Below are 21,059 nucleotides of genomic sequence, written 5' to 3' on the forward strand. Positions count from 1 at the left end.
TAGTTGTGAATCGTGCTGCCATCAGTCTGAACAAGGAAACGGGAGAGTAAAAACGTTCCAGTTCTGCTTTGACAGTCTGAATTTGATATGCTCTTGGGCTATCAAGATGAATATGATGACCAACAGGCAGTTGGAAACATTTTTGTCTTTCTCTGTTAGGATCTCTTCTCCTTGAAAGTAGAGAATGTATCTTTGTTCACTGTTATTTTAGAGCCTGGAATATTGAATTTGCCCAATATGTATTGGATTGATGAATATACAGACTTAGGAGACATCAGAATAGAGTTAATTTCTGAAGCCAAGAGATTTACAATGATGACACCAGGATGACACTGTATAGTTTCAAAATACATTTTCACTGAAAGACTTAAATGAAATAGGGTTTTTATGATATGCGGTTTTTATCTTATGTTCACAAATTACTAAATGACTTAGTCCAAGGTTAAATATTTTCAGCTGCCTAAACTAAGGTAGCAGACTTTCTTGGTCACAAATACAAGTTCACAGATTCTTCTGAATGCTCCATATCAGAGCTTTTCTGATGCTGTAAGACAAATGGATTTTCATAAAAGCTCTTCATGTTATAGAAGACATATGGATGAACTAGAAAACATCCAAGTGTATGTGTTTACGTATTCAGTTTTTCAAGATGTGATCATCTATAATCGAGAGTACCCAGGTTCGTCTGGTCTGGGGGACTTGGCCAGGCCAGTGTCATCGTATAGTGTCTTCTCTTGGCAGGTGGCTCAGCACCTGCGCAAGGGTGCAAGCAGGGCTTTGTTCGCTGCTGGTTTGCTGTGCTGCTGGGTGGAATGGAGGCTTCTCTGCCCTAAGCCTCCCAGTTTACCTCGAAGGGAGGGAGCTTCCCCTGCCAGCTGCCACACAACTCTCCAGGGGAACGATAGAAGCACTGCAGGTGGGGGTGACAGCCTCTGGAGACGGCGCTCTGCCATGTAAATCAGTGACCAGAGCACCGCAGGACACCGGGCTTCAGCCTGAGCAGGTCCAAACAACCTGGTGTGACTTATCCATCTGTTAGGGAGATAGACGTGACCTCGGAGTCTGGGTAAATCTGTAGTTTCTTGTCTACCTAAAATTCCACTATCAGGATACCAGTCACATAGCTTCTTACTTTTGAAAACCGGTGACAACTATTTTATCCCTACCTTCAGTAATTTTTCAAACTGGATATGTATACTACAGAGGATCCTCAGTGCTACTCAGTGACTACACTTCCAACAATACTTTTCTTGTTTTAGAGTCTGTAGCTCGTTCAAGCAAACTGCTGGGTTGGTGCCAGAGGCAGACCGATGGCTACGCAGGGGTGAATGTGACAGACCTCACCATGTCTTGGAAAAGTGGCCTGGCCCTGTGTGCGATTATCCACAGATACCGCCCCGATCTGATGTAAGTTGTAACCAGACTCTGTGTTTCATTTTGTATTCCTGAAGGATCTCAGGGCACACTGCTCTCAAGTAGCCAAATTTTGTACATTTTCCTAGAATGAGATACATAGTAAGATACTTTCTCTAGAAGACAGTCATTAATTTTGATGTGGTTATATTTAAAACTCTTTATGTCAAGCATTACGTAGTTCAGCCCCGGAGTGACTAGCTGAGTTTCTAAAATCACTGCACTCAGAAGGTCAGAAGCTGGCTTTAGCGCCCACCTGGGCCTCTTAACTCTACACAAAGGAAAACTCTGTTGATTGGCCCCAGGTTGAACTCTTCACTTCAGCCAGCCATCTCTCAAATGCTGATGGTCATGAGGAAAAGCTGGCTGGAACATTTGGCTGGCGAAAGGCAAATATGTCACCACCAACAAAACAGAAAAGTGAGTCCTCCCCCAATTTCCAGTGGCTCCCCTTTCTTTGGTAAAGGATGGCACTTTTTGCAAACATACTCTCTCGCGCCCCCAAAACTCAGGTTACCTTACCCATGTACATTGGTAACATGTCTTCTGGTCATTCTTTACTCACCCACGTGCAGAATTAGGACAGTTCGGTGACCCAGGTGGCCGTGGCAGCCAGGGTGCTCAGATTTCCCCCGTAGGCCTCCTTCCTGTGGGCACCAAACAGGAAGATTTAGAAACAAAGGCATAGTTTGTTGAATTAGTTTGGCTGCCTGTCCTTTTATCATCAGGCCCATTTAAGGGCCCAATTTTTGTGTGTTTTTTGTTTTAATGGTTGCTTAAGGAATTCTCAAAGACCTAGTCCCTGTTTATATTAGATTATAAATTAATGAGGCAACAGCTAGTAAAAATAGCCTTGCATAGTGTGGTTCAGGAATGGGAATTTCTGATTCGCTTCGATAAAGATAACTGACCTCTGGTGCTTCTGTCCCTTAGCTCCTGCAGAGGTTGGCAAAAGGCAGGTGAAAGGAGGGCTTATCGCCCTACCGGGAGAGGGGGTATCGGGGAGCAGCTTCGGGAGGATTATGACCAGTGGCACAGAAGTGCTGTAGAGGAAGGGCCAGGTGAATCAGTTCTCTTCCAAAGGGAAGGCAGGTGGGGGCGGGGGGTCGTGTGGGGTGAGGGGACACATTCCCAGTAGACCTGACCAAAGGCCGCCTGCAGAAGGTCTGGGGGATTTTCTTGTGACAGAACACAAACCAGTGAGTAGGTCACGTGGCACTGTTTAGACTACAATGACTTCATTCAGGATGCGGCCTCTATGGTTTAGCAGGCTTAATCTACAGAGAAAAGCAATTTTAAAAAATGAAAAACTGCCATGAGTCAGGTTAATGCACGATAAGGCCTGAAATCACCTAGAGAAGAATGCTATCAGTTGTTACTTGATTGAATAGCAAGAAGCTGGAAACCCAGTGGGAAATGTTTGTTAATCTAAGTATTTGGGAAAACTCAGGAAATTTAGCAATGGAAAAATCTTTTGAGGAAAGTCTTGGAATTTCCCTTCAAGTAGAAGGCTGAGTAAGATTTACCAGAGCTGACTCAGGGCATGAACAGCTTGTCAGGTCCAAAGGACACAGTGTGTGATAGTCCCAGGACTTAGAAGCAGTCTGATCTAAGGAGGATTTTTATCATTATTGAGTATTAGTTTAATATGTACAGTCACACACAAGGTGCAAGAGGATACGTGTTAAAGATGGTTCCTATCGGGGCTGCCCCAGTGGCATAGTGGTTAAGTGCGCATGTTCCACTTCAGCAGCCCGGGGTTTGCTGGTTCAAATCCCAGGTGCAGACATGGCACCACTTGTCAAGCCATGCTGTGGCAGGCATCCCACATATCAAGTAGAGGAAGATGGGCATGGATGTTAGCTCAGGGCCAGTCTTCCTCAAAAAAAAAAAAAAAAAAAAGAGGAGGATTGGCAGCAGATGTTAGCTCAGGGCTAATCTTCCTCAAAAAAAAAAAGATAGTTCCTATCTTTATCTTGGAAAAATGAGGGTAGTTTTCCAACTTTCCTCCTCTTTTTTCCTTTATGGGTATCTTTAATCATTTCTTCTCCTTGAGGATGGTTTGTATTTCCTTAGTAAAAGGAAGGAGACTGAGATGAAATAAACAGAGTTGCTCTCAGATTACGGTGAGGCACTGCACCCTGGATTTTAGCTGAAAGACTGAGAATGATGACGACTCCATGGTATTGTGTTTTCTGGTGTGGGGATAAGCAACTCATCTTGACGTGTTTTCCTCATCCTGTTTCTCAGAGATTTTGATTCTTTGGATGAGCAAAATGTGGAGAAGAATAACCAACTGGCCTTTGATATTGCTGAGAAGGAACTGGGCATTTCTCCCATCATGACAGGCAAAGAAATGGCCTCGGTGGGGGAGCCCGACAAGCTGTCCATGGTGATGTACCTGACTCAGTTCTACGAGATGTTCAAGGACTCGCTCTCCTCCAGGGGTAAGGGCCGGCGGCACGAGGTGGAGGGCCTCCGATCCTCTCTGCTGCCTGGCTTCCTTTTCTTTCCTTTCACCATGTCCTTCATCAGTACCACCAAAAGCCAAACCTGTGCTTACCTTGTGATTTTACTGGTCGGCTATCAGGGTCAGTCCCTGGGACTTTGCTCCGTTGCTTTTCCCTTCTCTACTAGTGTGTTCTCAAGCACTCATTCTTTCCCAAATCTTTCTCACTAAATCTGTAAGAATGCAAAAATCATTTCTATGCAGATTTTTTCCTTGACTCTACTGCCGACTCTACCACCTTCTCATACCCTTTCTCTGAGAACCAGCTTATTGAAAAGTGGTTCGTGCTAGTGGCTCTGCTTCCTCACGGCCTAAACTTGGAAGCACTTTGCAGCCTGGCTTCTGTACTTCCTGCTCTGCCAAAGCTGTCCTCCACAGCTGGGAAGAATCACCAAATCCATTTATTTTCTCATTTCTCATCTCTCCTGCACTTGGCATTTCTGCATTGCTCAGCACTGTGAAATGACATCCTTTTTCTTGAAGTTCTCCTTCTTGGTTTCTGTGACCCTGTCCTATATACTTGTCTCGTTCTCTTTGTTCTGTGACTGTTGCTTCTCTGGTTTCTCTTTCTTCTCCTACCTTTTAGTGTTTTCTAAAAATCTTTTCTTGGCCCTCAGCCTGCTGCCTCAGTCTGTTAGAGTGCTACAAAAACATATTCCTGTTGTCATTTATTGTCCCTAGGAGTAAGTATAGGATAATGTTTAAAAGTGTTGACCGTGGTACCTGACCTGGGTCTCAGTATGTCCACCTGTTCCACCTTTAGGCAAGTTACTAAATTGCCCTGTGCCTCAGTTTCCCCATCTGTAAAATGGGGATTATATATATAATTAGATTGTGATATGCTAAGAAGAATGTTTGGCAAATTGAAGCACTTAATAAATATTAGCAATATATTATATTTCAATTGTTATTTTTAAAATTACTATTATTACTAATAAAACATTGGAACCCTCAGAGTATGTGTTTATCCAATGTCTTCCAGCCCGTGTACTCTGTAGATGTCTGTGGCTTTTTCTAGTTAGATACGTGGTTCCTACAGCAGAAGTCCACAGCTCTAATGTCGACAGACGCACTCAGGGAGGGCCCCCCTTATGTGCGGCCAAGTGCATGGTGTCTGCATACATCAAAACCAGTTGCTCCTACCCTCCCTCCCTTCTCTCTCTGCCCTGAAATTTTTATCCCAAAGGTGAGGCTTCAGCACTCTGTAACTAACAATCATAGGCAGATTCCAACTTTTGAAAAGCAAAAGTGGAGGTTTTTGTGACTGAAGTGGGCTGTGGAAAAGAGTTAATTTTTTTTGTGTGGATGGAGAAGAGAAGGCTCAACATCCAGACCTCAGTGTGCGTTTCCCTTGTGGCATTTCCTGCTGCGCTCCTTGTCCTCCTGTCGGAGCCAATGGACCTGCAGAATCTCTGGGTCCCAGGCACCCCTGCAAGGAGGGCAGTTCTGGTCAGTGCCTTGAGGCCCGTCCAGGACTCTCCTCCACATTGCTCTCTGTTCGCAGACGCCTTGGCCCTGAATGCTGAGGAGAAGGCAGTCCTGATAGCCAGCACCAAGTCTCCCATCTCCTTCCTAAGCAAACTCGGGCAGACCATCTCTCGGAAGCGTTCTCCCAAGGTAAGCGTAAGAAGGTTTTTCTTACCAGCTGCAAACCTAATGACAAGGTATAGGGTCTAGAATAATGCCGTTTCCCTCCTTTCTTGGTGTAGGATAAAAAGGAAAAGGACTTGGATGGTGCTGGAAAGAGGAGAAAGACTAGTCAATCAGAAGAGGTGAGAATTATCTGGGGTTTGTAGAATGATTATACTGAATAGCCTTTTTTTTAATTTCCACATTGGTGTTGCTATACCTTTTCGTGTTCATCTTTTATGAGAGATTTTGTGCACAGGTGCTTTTTCTGCGACTTTGTTTTTGTTTAACTTTTTGGAGAGCATCCACGGGAACATACACACACGTGCACTGGGCGTTCCTGTCTCTTTGGAATCACACATTTGGCAAAGGACACTGGCTTTCCTGGGATATGACAATACCAGCAAAAGTGCCAGTACCTCTTTATACTGCCCCACGCACCAAGGCCTTGCTGACCCCATCTTGAGATTAGAACCTTGAAGAGAGCTGTTAAGCTCAACCTAAAGCAGAAATCCAGCTGCTGGTCCAGACACTGGCTGTGTGTCTCTGAGCAAAGGGCGTTTAGGGGGCTCCTCTAATGGAGGCTGGTTCTCGGGTGGTCACTGTTCATCAGGAGGAGGTACCCCGGGGCTACCGAGGAGGAAGGCCCACGCTGGTGAGCACTCTGACGGACAGGAGGATGGACGTGGCCCTCGGTAACCAGAACAAAGTGAAGTACATGGCAACCCAGCTGCTGGCCAAATTTGAAGAGAACGCACCGCCACAGTCCACTGGCATGAGGAGACAGGTAACCCCATCCCATCCCTCGCCTGTCCACACTCGGTTTGGCCACAGAGGAGGGAGGGATCTTTCCAGTCATGTGAGGTGAGCTGTGTCACAGACTCGAGCTCTCGTGCCGTCAGGCCTGCTGTCTGGTCTCCCCCTTGTCTGGCTGCGGCAGAGAAGAGCGCTTCCTGTGCTGTCAGGACTGCTGTATCCTCACCGTTCAGTTCAAGGTGTCGGTGACAAAAATCAGCAGAGGGTTTTTAAAAATCCCCTGTAGAGATACAGGAGTGCATGTTCACATACACACATCCATATTTAAATTGTAAGAGAAGTATATGCTTATTGAGGAAAATGCTGAAAAGTGTAATACAGGTAATTAAGGCACCTGTCATCTGTTAATGTTTCTTTCTGATCTTTTTTTCGTGCATTCTTATTTTCATAGTTGAGGTCATTCTTAATATACACTTTTGTATTCTGCTTTCTTCATGTAACTTTGGGCATATTTCCATGTTGCAAACCCTTTACAAGCATCTTGGAAAATGTGTGTGCGCCTTGCTTTCCACAGTCATCCACTAGTGCTGTGTGTTAGCATCCTTTCTCTCTTCTGTGATGAAGTACAGAGGCCGACATTCTAGTTACCAAGCTGCTTCTGTGTGTTCCAGATGATGTTCTTGGGCTATTCTCAAACCAGGTTGAGAGTATGAACATGTCAAAGGTTCTTCACGGGTCCTAACTTGCATTCCCAAAGGTCATGCTTGTGAGAGTGCAGATAGGAGCATTTGACCCGAGATGCCTTTGTTAGGCCTTGTCTCTTCTCCTGCTTGGCTGAGTCACTAGGACGTCTTATAACAGGAGGTGCTGGGATTTTGAGAGTCACACTGTTAAGTTTCTTATAAAACTCCCCAATGACCTGAGAGAGCACCTGGAGGAGAGGGAGCTCATTCTCTTCATTCTTTTTCATCTCCTTACACGTCAGCCATTGTTCCTCTGGACCCGGGGGTCGGACTGACTTTGCTTGGAGTCTGGCCATCATTAACTTCTTCTTACATCTGCTCTTTGGTTATTAATCTTTAGACTCCAGTCATTTCATGCTGTGGCTCACAGAGAAGATGATACTGTTTGTTGGTAAACCTTTGAGGTGGCCTGGCAGCTCTGACAGCCCCCCTCAAGAAGGTGGGCATGCTCTTCCTTAGAGGAAGTGTGCCCCTAAAAGAAGGTTGCTTTCCTCATTTTGAGTCGAAAGATTAGTTTTCCAAACAAGAATTAGTGGTTTAGGTTCAGAGCATTGAGCTGGGGTAAAGGATAATGAGAATTACAGCTTCTGTTTCTCTTCTGCATTTGCTTTTGGTGGGGGAGCGGGGGGAGTGGTGTATTTTGTTTCCTTTATAGGTATAACTTTCTAAGAATTAATTCTGTGTCACCATAGTCTGGTCCCCCCCCACCCCAGTTCATAGTTATGTATCTGTCCTCCATGAACACATGTGTCTTCTCCTACCTTAATGTATTTTATTTTGTTTTGTCTCCATGTCCTGCCCCCACCCATACTTGGCCTGTGTGTCACAGCCGACACAGGAGCGTGGGGTCAGCCAGCCATCCTGCTGCCTGCCTGAGCAGGGTCGCCCTGCTTCCATCCCCCAGTGGAAACAGGTAAAGGAGCTCCCCAGGGGCCAGAATTGGTGCTCCCTCCCCGGGCCTTCCCACCCCTCCTTCTTCTGAGCCAGCCAGGGTTGGGGCTGGCCCCATAGAGTCCAAGTTCACAAGGGCAGAAGCCTCTGCTCATTTGAGAAGTGACGCTGGGAGCAAGTTTAATAGGCAATACTGATTGTATCGCATGAGTTGTTTCTTCCTTTGGATTTGGGAAACCAGTTAAGATAGTGGGCTGTTCATTGGTGTGGAAGCTAGCTGAAGCTGTGTGGTGGGTCATTCAGGCACCACAGCCTTTGGGGTTTTATAACCTTTGTTCCAAGTTGACTTTTTGCTAACATGTGTCCTGACCGTTGGAGGGGGAATCTGGAAACTGTCGAGCCTGGGAATTGGGGCACTGGAGCCTTGCATGTTAAATAGGAAAATATCATCCAAGAAATAGTCTTAGACTGTGATTTTTGTTTGTTTGTTTCAAACCCTGGACAAAGATAATCACGGGCATTTTCTTGGTGTTTTGTCTACATTTAAAATACTTTGGAAATTTTCACTAAAAATTTTGCAGAATCTCCTGGAAAGCTATTTCTCATCAGCAGGACAGAACAGGACAGAAAGGGGGGGTGCCTCTGGTGGCTGATGGGACACCCGTCAGCGGGATGGGAGGCCTCTGTGTGTTCTCCTGCATCGCAGCCTGGTGAGCCCACCTCGGTCCACTGTCTGGGGTTTGCTGTCACGTGGGCTCGGACTCTGAGAGGCTGCGAGCAGAGCCTCTGTTTCCTCCTGTGCGTGAAGTGACGGCTGTTCCTGGGAGGTACTGAGGAGGGCAAGTTGGGTTTTATTTGAATTATATTCAGGGCGAAATGTTCCTCTCTAACCTTTCCTTTAATAATATGCCACGTGACAGGCAGGGCTGCGAGGATGAGGTGGATACTCAGGAGCAATGTCCAGACTCGCAAGAGAGCCAAGCCGCCTCTTTCCCTCTGCCCGGGGGAGATCTTCTGAAACAAAGGAAGAGAAACCTCAGGGGGATTCACTTCCATTTTATTTTCTTACCCTTTGCCTTGAAGTCTAGGTGGAAGGTATGATTTTGAAAGGTTATCTTTAGTTGAGTATCTGCTGAAGGAGAAAGTGAACTCGAAGCTAAATTCCCCAAACTCTAGATTCTTAGAATGTTCGTAACGGTCACCTGAGATAGGAGGAGCAAAGGAGAAGGTGGGTCAGGTGTAAGATGTGCAAGCAGCTGAACAACTAACTACAAATGGCACGTGCCTGGAGCAGCTTTGGGTGGGCTTGCTGGGAAGTCTCAGGTCAGCGAGTGCGACCCGAGGCACCTGGCGCAGTGGGGGCCTCCGTGCTGGTGAAGATGGGCACGCCAGCTCACCGCCTGGTTGAGCTGCATGTACTGCAGGGCGTCGGGAGCTTGGTATTTGTGCTGTTTCTCCTGTTGACGAATGCTATGAGGCTATGCAGGCAGCAGAGTAGAGCCATTGAAGTCAAACCTGGGTTCTATGCAATGGGCACAGAGCACACAGTTCAAAAGAGGAGCCGGATGGATAAGTGAGAAACTGTGAGCAGTGAACATCCTGTGAGACCCTGTGTGTGCTTCATGTGATGTAGAGTTAGGAATCGTAAATTTGCTTGGCTGTGAAAGAACTATAACTCACAGTTCTTACATCCGTGTGAAATGTATTATACTCACATATAATTTCTTCTCAGCACTAATCAGGGATGGTGCTCCAGTGGTGTGCTGGGGCCCTCTGCTTCTCACTCACCCTGACTGCTGGCCCCCAGCAGCAGGCGGGGGCTGATGGGCAGCCCCTTATAATGACTCACTTTGTGTTTCTCTTGAAGTGGCTCGGAGTGAGGCACAAGGGTGTGGCAAGCACAGCAGTGGTGGCCGTGTTGGCACAAGGACCAGCTTTAACTCCGGTTACAGGATGGAAGAGGGAAATGAACAACAGCTCTGCTTGCCAGGGACTTCTCTTTTTTGCCTTCCCGTGTAAACACTTTGGCTCTTCCCTCCCCACCCTTTAGTCTTTTGATCTCAGAAATGCATCCTGCAGGCAAACTGCACATTAACCAGCCTTGGTTTGGAAGTAGATTGTCCTGTGAGGTCGGGACAAACAGTAGCACTGTTTCCCTTGGCTTCAGAACTTCCACCGCTCCCTCTCCTGCCCAGGTGTTACTGTGTGCTCCCCACGTGGTCATTCTGGGTGTGAGGAAATTGAGGGCTTCTCCGACTGAGGAGTGTGTGATTGTTTCTTAAGTACTGAAGGGCTCTGCAAATCCTAGACAGCTTCACAAGGAAGGTGTGCAATGCAAAATGGGCAATAAAAAGAGGGCAAAATGGGGAAATGGTCCATGGACATGTGTATGGTGCTCATTTAGTGAAAGATCCTGTTTCCTGTTCTTCCTTACATTTCCTTACTAGTTTTCCAGACCCTTTTGAGTGTGAGTGAGGGGACTGAGAAGAGGGAAGCCATGGCAGGATGTTGTCTGAGGTGGGCCCTGCAGAAGAGTTGCTCTACTACTGTGGGTGTCCACGTGACTGGGCGGTCAGAGGCACTTGCCAGGCTCCCTTGTGATGATGGCCTATGGGCCCTTTTTCTCTATTTATAACAAAGCCCATTCCTTCTCCCCCACGATTTCCCTGATAAAACCAGCCAAGAAGAATGTCCTTGATCCCTGGCATTTACAAAGTGCTGCGCTCACGTTCTGACCCCAAGACCAGCTGCAGAGATGACCTTTGTGATCCGCACCAGCAAACAGTGCGAGCCTGGCCTGGAGGCCAACAGTAGACTGCGACAAGCCGCCTCCCTGACCGTGCAGTGAGGATGGAGGGGCGAGGAAGGTGGCCTCTGGGGCCAGAGGTGATCCCAGACCATCTCTGGCGTGCTTTTGGCAAATGCCCTTTGGTCCTTCCAGAACCAGCCTAAATGTGCCCACTGTTTCACCAATGTTCTCTCTGTTTGTGTCTGTTGGTGTAAAAGCGACGGGAAAAGGAGCGTTCTCGGACCTGTCCCAAAAAAGTGATCACACTTTCTCCTCCCCCTACTCCACCTCCCTGTCGGGCGCGTGGCAGCCAGCAGGTGATCTTCTCTGCATGTTCTGTTGTCCTGTCTTTGTCTTCCTGCCTGCCTGTGTAGGTGGCTAGGGCAGAGACCAAATTAATATTCCCTCTTTTTAATGATAACTGTTAGAAAACAGAAAGACCATGTGTAGAAACCATTTGTAGCAGAAGCAACCTTTCTTGCTACAAATGAGCAATTTCGGATTGGACCTCAAGATAGTGCATAATACAGTCAAACCCGGTTTAGTTTCATCCCACATCATAGGAGTACAACTCTGCAGTCACCACTAGAATTTCAACTGTATTTGTCAGAGGCCCTGGAGGGCAACACATATCTGTCTAACCTCATTTAAAGCAGCCTTTTTGTCTTACTGCCCAAGGAGCTAAAGTTAAGATGAACTTCTGGAGGCTTTCTATAGGCCCTCACTATATGAGTTTGGTTCCTTCTATTTTGAGAGTTCTACATCTTGCTTATGCAACTTCTGCCAGCAAACACCTACCCTTCCCATCCACTGCACTCACACTCCAGGCAGATCATTCGAAAACTTCTTTATAGAGGAGTTAACTGCAGACACGGTCAATGAGGACAGCAAGTATACGTTTGTGGCAAACACACTTACATGAAGTCTATTTATGGAATGGCTTTGTTGACCTCTGTAGTATGTCCCTATAAAATAAAACACTAATTTTAAAGGCAGGATTATGGAAGGACATGTTCTCAACTAAGGTGGCCTTTTTAAAAGGTGACTCCTAGTGATGCGTCTCATTTTTAAAGGAGTAGCCTATGTCCCTGGGTCTGGAACAGAACTGTTGCAGGTTTAGTGGCTCCCTGTGCCTTGTCTCTCCATGAGAACTTACATGTAGGAGCGTTGCTTGTGACCCAGGCAGTGCTCTCGGTTCCTTCAGGGGTTGTCTCATCAGTTCCCACCATAACCCCACAGGACAGCTCAGTTATCATCTCATTGTGCAGATGAGGAGACTGAAGCATAGGGCAGGGGGCAGAGTAGTTTGTGCAAGGTCACACAGTGAGTAATGGAGCCGGGAACTGAACCCGCTCGTGTGACCGGAGCCCTAGCTCTGGCCTCGTCCTGCCTGCTGAGACAGTGCTCATGGGCTCTGGGTAAGAGTGGCCACACTGGAAGCTCGGGATCAGTTTCTCCACCAGAAAAAGGCCGTAAGGTGAATCCTCAGTTATCCAGAGGGTGATGAACGTGGTCTTCCCTGTTGCCATGATTGCTGTTAGTGGTTTCCCCAGGTCCGTGGAGGCAGCTGTGTGTCTGTCTTGCAGATTCCCTTGCCTCCCATGTACATGTTCCTGCTTATTTACTGAAAATGCTTCCAATCTTTGTCCACTTCTCCCTTTAATAAATTATGCTTTGGCCTCATGTTCCCATTCAGGGACCACTCCCCACACTGGAGTTTCCTCTGGGCTGTTGTAATGGTCATTTATTCCAGCCACTTTCCATCTCCCCACCTTTCCTCTCTGTCTTGTTGTGGAAACTTGTACTCTTCTAACCTGCCTCTCCTTTTAAACCTTCCATTTGATGCCTCTGATCTTGTGCCACTATGTGAGAGAAATATGTTTGCTCCATCTTTGTACTAACCATAGTTCATTCTTTTTCTATGTAGCTGACCTCGTTAGAGGCCAGATGGGCAGAATGGCTGTGCAAAAAGTTGTCCTTGGGTCATGGGATTTCACGTAGATGGGATTGTGGTTACTTGGGGTGGGAATCAGTAGGGGGCAGGGGATATGTGTTGAAATAAACTGAATTTCTGGCACTGTCACTTAGTAGGTCCAAGTAGAACATTTGAATGGAGCTTAAGTTTCTACTTTGTTGCCAACAGACTTACAGGGATCTTGGTGCTGACAGCCGTGGCAAGCAGAGTCCCCACCATGAGAGGGTAAAAGAGCATGAACTGCGGCATGGATGCTGAGAGCCAAACAGATGGGGCACGCTGTGGTGGGGGCAGAGGGAAGGTGGGGCGGTCCCCTCTCCCCTTGCTTTTTGCACGCTCTTGTCACTCAGCCAAGAGCCAGAATTGTTTTTGCTAACAATGTTGATCCATGCAAATAGCATTCACAGTGAAGCATTCATCCACCCGGCATTCAGAGGAGATACGAATCCTAAGAGCTTGTGTTGTAAAGGCCTTACTGACTTCCATTTCTGTCCACCTTTCCCATTCCAGAATATGTGCCGGTGGTGGGATAGCGTTTGCCTATCAGGTGTAGCTTCATAGGGGAGGGTCTAGGTCATCATGCAGTGGCATTTGCTAGTGTTTTCATAGTCAGGGGTCTTGAGGTGGAAATGCTGAGAGAGCCACAGCTCTTACTGGTGTGGGGAGTTTTCAAGCATGAAGAGGGTGGAGGGGAAGGAAGATAATGACAAGATGCGGGTGCATAATGAAAAGCTTTAGCCAGTCTTTTCTAGAAAACTAAAGGGAGAAGTGACTGCTACACCTGGCCATCGTATAATTTGGTGGAGTGCAGAGATGCCCATTTCCAGAGCCTGCTTATTTCATGAAACTGTATTGGTTTGTTATTGTTACCCTTGAGGACGCTCTCTCAGTGGGTGGAGCTCTGCAGCTCAAGTGAAGACATCTCTGCTCTTCGTTTCACACGGGCCTTTTTCCTTTGTTTTTACCTGCCTTCTGCCTCTGCCCTCCAAGAAGTGCAGCTGGGGCTAAGCAGTGAGCCGGTCACTGCCCGGGTCCAGTGGGAAGCCAGCTGGCCATCCTGCTGCCTTCCCACAGCCTCTCACCCAGCCTGGAGTGGGCAGCCGTGTGCTGCCGCGAGCACGCATAGCCGGGCCCTGCCGGGGCACCAAGAGGAGCCCCAGAGCGGAGGCTGCCTCCTCCCTGAGCACCGTGTGTGCCCAGCCTCTTTCTTCCTTCTTCCCAGGCTACATTCCTCTCAAAAAGAAAATTAGGCGTTTTCACTGAGCAGGGCAATGTCCTGCATTTGGGGAATGTGTATTTCATGAGGTCCTGATGATTTTTAATGAAACGGTGCCTAAACAAAGACTAAAAGGAGTTTGTTGAATAAAAGGAAAGGTTGGCAGGGAAGAACTCTGGGAAGGCTGGGGCTGCTGTGCACAGGAGGAAGGGAGGACTCTGAGCTCAGGATGCAGTGAGGTTTGCCGGGAGTTTTCTTTCCTTTCCCACTGGGCTGATTTCCAGATTCTTCATTGCAGGGCTCCTCTTCTACATACTTTTGAGGGTCACTATTTGGGTTCTCTTCCAGGACGTTCTCTCCACTGTTCCATAATCTTGCTTGTGCACTCAGCTGCTCTCTGCCCTACTGTCTCCCTGACTGCTGCCCCACTCCCTGCCCCCAGAGCTCAGTCTCCTCTCTCGTTTCTTTCTAGTGGGGGGTACTGTTCTGCAGAGACCACCCCCCACCAGCCGCACCCTAGGGCCTGTGTTGCTGAGCCCGCCCTGAGTGCTGAGCTAAGGGCAGTGAGCAGCCAGCGTCTGGAGCAGGGATTGGTGGCGCTGCATATGGCACACCCTCGCAGCTGTGAAGTTACTGTGGGCTGAATAGGGGTGCTATAGATCTGCAAGGAGCTGGAGGGACAGAGAGCTTCTCGTTACCATGGCAGTGCCTCTTCCCTCCACCCTGCAAATATTTCACCTGAACCTGGCAGGAAACTAAGCAGTTATTGCTTTCCAGAGCTCTCAGCCACCTTCTCACTCTCTGGGGACTGGAGGGTTCCTGGGTGCATGAGCCCACCACTGAGGAGGACCCTGGCCCAGACTGCATGCAGTCTGCAGAGGACTTGAGGGTCTCAAGTCTTTTCTCCTGATCGTTGCTGGTATTTGGCTGGCTCCTTGGCAAGCAGAATTTCTCCAGCACTAGCAACAGGAGGAGGAGAAGCCACATTCCTGGCCTTTAAGTAGAAAAAGCGAGCTTCACTCTAGATTTGCTGTCTCTATTGTCCACTATTTGTAAGGCTAGCAGAGTGATAAGATGGTAGACTCTCCTTCTGCCCAGGAGAAATCCAAGCTCAGGCCACGTGAGGGGCTCTGCAGAGCACAAAGGGCACGTGTGTGAGCAGGACACAGCTTCTGCCCTCCGCCACCTCCTGGCTGGCAGCATTATCCCCTGAGGGTGGATGGAGTCAGAGAACACAAGGCTTTCAGAGGTGGCCCACAGCTACAGTGGCCACGTGCCAGAGCAGCCTCCATGTAAGCATGAGGGAAGCGCGAGCCCAAAGCAGAGAGGAAGCTTTGAATGAGCCATATGTGCTTCTGGGAGCAAAGATTATTTCTTACTACATCTGTTATTTAGATGAAGGTCTAAAGTAAAAGGGTCTAAAACTGCCAAATTCCTTATGTTCAGGTCAGTGTGTAACTTTTTATTTAATATTTCTTTTGATTTTTTTTTCTCCATCTTGTATTTTATAGCCAGAGCCTGAACCTTCTCGTCGATTTTTTGTTGACCAGTGGGAGCTTTCTCTTAGTCTCCGCTCTTCCAACCGCCCCGCCTCTCCCTCCTCTGACTCCCTCCGACAGGTAGCACGGCCGGGACTTGGCACAGATGTGTGTCCTCTTCAGCCTCTGCTCACTTCACCTCCACAGATGTCATCTGGCCCAAGGGAGATTGCAGAGCCCTTAACTTTGGCTCTCTCCTGTAGGAATCCGGTTGTGTGTGTGTGTGTGTGTCTGTGTCTGTGTCTCTCTAGCATTTGAGGTCTGTAGGCATACACCAAAAGTTAAAGAGGCTGCTAGCTTTCATTGCATCAAATTCTGTCGACGTAAGCTCACTTTCATTGTATGTCAACTATACCAAATAATGTAAAACATTTTTCAGCCGTTAACTTTTTGAACTCCAAAGCTCTTCATATTTATATGGGTATAAAATATGAGTCATAGTATAATTAAATCTCTTAAGTGGAATGGTGAGTAGACAGTATGCCAGCTGCCTCTTAAACCGTAGTCCTTTAAGGAATGAACCCTGCTGCTTTCTGCAGTCGAGCTGATCCAGCTGCAGAGTAGCAGAGTAGTTTACAGAGAGATTAGAGGGTCTTTTTGCCCTTCTGTGTACGTTTCCTCTTCTTGAGATAGCACCAGACTACGCGTGTGTGTGGGGGCAGATGTGTATGTCGTGTGTGACACAGTAAGTCCAGCGATTGCTCCGTTTCTGCTGTGTAAGAGCGGGAGAAGGGAGCCATCTGCTCTTCACGCCAGAAACAAATCGTACTTGCGTCTCCACTTCTCTGGAGGGGATGCTTGTCAGTATTGCCACATCGCAGAGAACTAAATGTGACAATACCTTTGCACGCAGCAGCCCTGGGTTGCAACTGCTGCGGGTGCTGGTTTCTGGTGGGAGAAAAGGGTCCTGGCTGAGCCGTGAGGACCCCGATCCTGCTCAGTGTTTCCGTCTCGGGCTTGACACCTGGTTCACGCTCTCGCTTGTCTGCTGTGGAATGACAGAAGCGCAATTTTCTGCTCCCTCTGTGTCAGCTATTGAAGGATCTGTTCAGCTCTGCCTGGTATCTGTCTGCTCCAGGCCTAAGCTTCCCTAATATCTCTAACTTAAAGAATGTTTAATCTAAGAGCGACTTGTTTTTCTTGACCACTAATGAGTATACGCTGTGGAGTTAATGGGCAAATTGCACCAATCCTTGGAAATCTCCTTATTTTAAATCAAAAAATAAAATTGGCTCCTCGGTTCCAGCTGAACCTGGGGGATTGTTTGCTTGTTTGTGCTTCTGTGGTTCTCATGTTTACATCGGGTTAGTGTACCCCAGAGCACTTCTCTTGTTTGTCCTGGCCCAGAGCAAGCCATTGCTCAGGCCAGCAATTCCCTGTGTGTCTGTCTACTCAAACCACTTCCTAACAGCGTTGCGGACACCCCAGGACAACTGTCCCTGGTGTGTTTGAGTCGGAATTAGAGCCAGGGCTCCTCGCACTGGCAGGCAGCTCCCTTGCTCCACACAGTTCATGAGAGGAGTATTACACGTGCTAGGTGTCCTGGCCACCTCCACCCAGAAGGCTGACCTGGACATGGACTCTGAAGGGCCACCAGCAACTTTGACCTCATTCCCTGGGGACAGGCTCAAAGCCGGGCTGCCTAGCAGGAAGGCTTGCGATTGGAATTTGGTGGTTTCCTCCTGCTACTTCTTCAACATTGCCAGGAAGAGGATTGAGTTGGTTGGGTTTTGTCTTTTATCTTTTTTCAACCTGTAAAAAATAATCCCTCCTGGACTAGAAACACATTCTGACTTCCCAGGACTCAGCTAAGCAACATGGCTGCGCGGTGTCTGAGGTGCCCAGCCCGGTCTGGAAGGCTTTGACCTCAGTGCCTGGGTAGACACATAAATATCGACAGGGAGAGGGGCATGAGAAGGCTTCCTCCAGATAAAGCTCAGGAATGTTGGATGCGTGTGACAGTGGTTTTGAGGGAAGCATTAATCCTGAGGAGGGAGACCGTCACAAGTTATACTAGGCTGTGGGCATCTGTCACCCAAGGGGAGAGTCAGCCTTTGCAAGAGTGAGTTTGGTTTTTCTCTAAATGAGGAAGCAACTTCCCAAGCCCTCTCCCAGACCCTTGAGACATGCTGTCAATCTGGTATCCACTGCCTGGATGGGAGTTGTTCCTCTTGAATTCTGTAGATGTAATTTGAGTCACTGGGCTGTAGGCCCTTCTTACTCTCCTCCATATTTGTGTGCATCCTGTCTTCCCACCTCCGCATTGCCCTGCACTATATATTCCAAGAAGATGTGAAAGACTGAGTTCCCGCCCTGAACTTGATTCCTGCAGCTCTTGTTCCTCCCTCTGCTGATCCCTGTGTGTGGACACTGACACCTCTTTTCTTACCACCAAGTTTCCCTGCTTGTGGGCACTGTGTTGGCATGGTTTGCTGCTGCACCTTGATTCATTTTATGCCTTTCAAAGATTTTTTTTCCTGTCTTCTTAATTTATTTATTTTTTTCCCTTCTCATTTCCCTTCATTCTGGTCATTTTATAATCTCCAACCAATAGAAGTATATAAAGATGTACACGGGCGGAGTGAGCTCATTGGCTGAGCAGATAGCCAATCAGCTTCAAAGGAAAGAACAGCCCAAAACCCTTCTAGACAAGAAGGAACTGGTAAGAGATGTACTGAGGCACTGTCTGTCTAGATAGCACACAGCTGTGATAAACAAACCCGGTTTGTTCTAAGTAGCTTAGTAACAAATATAGCTGATATATGCCATGTGATGGTCATGTTTTTTGAGATTGTCTGATTGTAACTGAATTTCTAGGACTGAAGTAGTTGTTTAGAATGTTGTGTGGATTCTCTAAAAGTGATTGCTCCAGAGTCCAGGGGACCCACATCCATGCAGAACCACGTGAACACTGAGTATACATTTTTATGCTACCTTCAAGATAGACTTCTGCCAAAATGATTTGGTTTGATTGTTGGGAAATTCTGTGAAAGGGACTTGGGTTTCCTCTTGGCTGTTGATTAACACCTCATGCCAAGCGCTGTGTGGGCGGTGGGGCAGCAGCCCGCAGTGGCGCGCTGCTCCCGGGGGCGCCAGAGCCGGCGGCCACCCGGCGGGCTCCGCGAGGGTCGGGGCTGCGCAGGGGCCCCGGGCGCCGCCCTCACCGCCCGCCCCCCGCCCGCAGGGCTCCGTGAAGAAGGAGTTCCCGCAGAACCTGGGAGGCAGCGACACGTGCTATTTTTGCCAGAAGCGAGTCTACGTGATGGAGAGGCTGAGCGCCGAGGGCAAGTTCTTCCACCGGAGCTGCTTCCAGTGCGAGCACTGCGCCGCCACGCTGCGCCTGTCGGCCTACGCCTACGACGCCGCGGCCGGTGAGTCGGCGCCCGGCCCCGCGCTCGGCCCGCCGCCTGCCTCTCTGACGTTCTTCTAAGACTCTGCCTTAGAAGTGGTCCCCAGAGCCGCGGGCCGTTCCAGCGCCGTCCGCCACGGTGGTGCTGGTGACGGCAATGGCGGGTCCCCTCGGCCTTTTCCCCGGCTTCACGGACGCTGGCTTGCTTCCCTCACGGTGGGCTCCTAAGACAGCCCGGACACCATGAGGATGGGTCTTTGCTGTCTTTACTTTAGAGAAGGGAAATCACAGGCCTGTAGAAGTCCCATTTCTTGCCTAAGGTCAATGACAACAAGTTGAAACTAGGTCCCATGCCGAGTTCTCAGGCCTTTTCTCCTGAAATGGCTGGATTCTGCCCGGTGTCACCACCTCTCTGGCACCAGCATCTTTCTGATGAGCTGAAAGTTCATTGCACAGGGCCTAAATCTAATTTACTGTGTTGTTCGAGCCCTGGCCTTTTGTCACATGTGTTGTTTTTATAGTGGAAAGACCTTGACAGGGCAGAAGGGAGAGAGTTAGCAAACCGATAACAAAGCCCAATAGAGAGACAGACTGAGGCAGGCTGGCATGCCTACCATCTAAAGACGCTTTAAGATTAATTGAAGAAGGTCACCAAAGACATTGATGATTCCTACACCCAGTCCTACAGGAGGATGCTGAAGGAACTTCATGAGAGGCAGGCAGTCTTACTGACTCAAAAGTCATGAGGGAAGTAAATCCTCACAGGGCCACATCATGTCCATTATACGGATAGGCAGTTTCATAACCGAGGAGACTGTGAGGTGATGTCATACTGGAGAGGGCACCATGCAATCAGGAAGGAGTCACTTCAGGCACTCCTAATGGTGAACAAACAGACAGCTCTGTGAGAAGAAGCAAGAAAGGAGCTGGAGTCGTGAACCAAGTGAAGCCAACTCTAACCATTATGGCGCCTGGTCCTCTTGTTACATCAGTGAGGGAAGGACTAAGACAGTTGCCTAGATAAGGAGGGTGTGTTGTTGGATATCACATTTCTGGTTCCACCGTTAACACACACCTGCTGTTTGGATAATGCCTTCCATCTCCAAGGATAGGCGTTGGCGAAGCCAACTGATGGAGCCCACCTGATGTCTTTAACTGTCCTTCATGCTCTGGGTATTTTAGTTAGCCTTTTACTATGAGATGTGCCTGGAAAGAAGATCCCTCAAGGTCCAGCCAATTGACCCACAAGTATTTCCGCCCATAGATTGTGTGCTCATCTTTGCCACATGCTCTTGAGGATACAGATGAAGTGTAAAATGTGCCTCAGGGAGCTTGCATTCTGATTGAAATGATAAGACAAGGGCACATGAAGCAACAACAGACAATGTAAGAATATGTGATTAAGGGCTAAGTCACACAGTACAAATTATAACTTTACAGAAGTTCAGAGTAGGTAGAAATCAATGAGGCTCAATAACCATTAATATTGATTTAACTGACCTTAGGCTAGACTCTGAGAGAGAAGTTCATGAAGTGGCTAAGAAGTAGAGGGAAGAGGTGGCATACCAGGTGAGGACGACAGGAGCTCAGATGGTAATGACCATGATGTTAGGACAGGACAAGGTAGGCCAGCCTGGTGAGTGTGCTGTTTTTAACACTGGGGCAGAGGATAAGGGGTCTAAACCAGCTCCCCAAATTTTAACCCAGGTGAACTTTTCATCAGCTCAGCCTCTCGTCAAAGGAGAGGTGAACTGGAGAAAAGAATGGAATTTACTGTGTGATTCGGAAAGCTAACTGAGGAGCCTCAGATAAGAGAAGAAAAGCCGGGGAAGTTGTGGCTGAGGAGAGAGGAGATCACTGAGGCAGTGTGTGCGGCCCTTTAACACATGCAGTGCTGTTTCGTCCTCACCACAGCCCCAGAAGGGAGCTAGTTTTATGATTGTAATTTTACAAATCAGGAAACTGAATTCAGAGAAGTTGTAGGTTGCTTCTCCAAGTTCACACAACTAGTAAGTGCTGGTTTGCACTAAATAACCTCTGAGATCCCGTCCAGGTCAGATGTTCTGGCATTAGTGACTCTGGGCCCATGTCGCCTCCAAACTGGTGAATTGAGGATCATACGCTTCAGGGAAATACCCATGTTTTACCGTTGTCCCTGTTTATTCTTCCCTTCAGCTCTTTCAAAAGGATATAGTCTGCTCTAAAACTATGCTACTCTTTCCCTTGCCAGATACTAGCTTATTTTTGACTGC

At 48.0% G+C, this 21,059-nt stretch overlaps 1 protein-coding gene across 50 annotated transcripts in view; it reads left to right on the forward strand.

The window, feature by feature from the left end:
- The window catches only part of MICAL3 (microtubule associated monooxygenase, calponin and LIM domain containing 3), a 199,163-nt gene that overhangs the window by 99,301 nt on the left and 78,803 nt on the right, over positions 1-21,059 (forward strand). For 29 of the 50 annotated variants that reach the window (XR_011439640.1, XR_011439641.1, XR_002808569.2 and 26 more), the window contains 11 exons: positions 1,260-1,407; positions 3,664-3,860; positions 5,427-5,539; positions 5,632-5,694; positions 6,165-6,338; positions 7,880-7,963; positions 10,948-11,046; positions 12,873-12,929; positions 15,432-15,539; positions 18,013-18,120; positions 18,643-18,829. Coding sequence is in view for 45 of the 50 variants with exons in the window: in XM_070269729.1 (XP_070125830.1) it covers positions 1,260-1,407; positions 3,664-3,860; positions 5,427-5,539; positions 5,632-5,694; positions 6,165-6,338; positions 7,880-7,963; positions 10,948-11,046; positions 12,873-12,929; positions 15,432-15,539; positions 18,013-18,120; positions 18,643-18,829 (1,338 nt within the window). In the remaining 5 variants the exon portion in view is untranslated. The remainder of the gene's footprint in view (positions 1-1,259; positions 1,408-3,663; positions 3,861-5,426; positions 5,540-5,631; positions 5,695-6,164; positions 6,339-7,879; positions 7,964-10,947; positions 11,047-12,872; positions 12,930-15,431; positions 15,540-18,012; positions 18,121-18,642; positions 18,830-21,059) is intronic. The other 21 variants (XM_070269759.1, XM_070269748.1, XM_070269760.1 and 18 more) reach the window with 3 other exon arrangements.

This window comes from Equus caballus, chromosome 6 (genome assembly GCF_041296265.1).
Source record: "Equus caballus isolate H_3958 breed thoroughbred chromosome 6, TB-T2T, whole genome shotgun sequence".
NCBI classification, from domain to species: domain Eukaryota; kingdom Metazoa; phylum Chordata; class Mammalia; order Perissodactyla; family Equidae; genus Equus; species Equus caballus.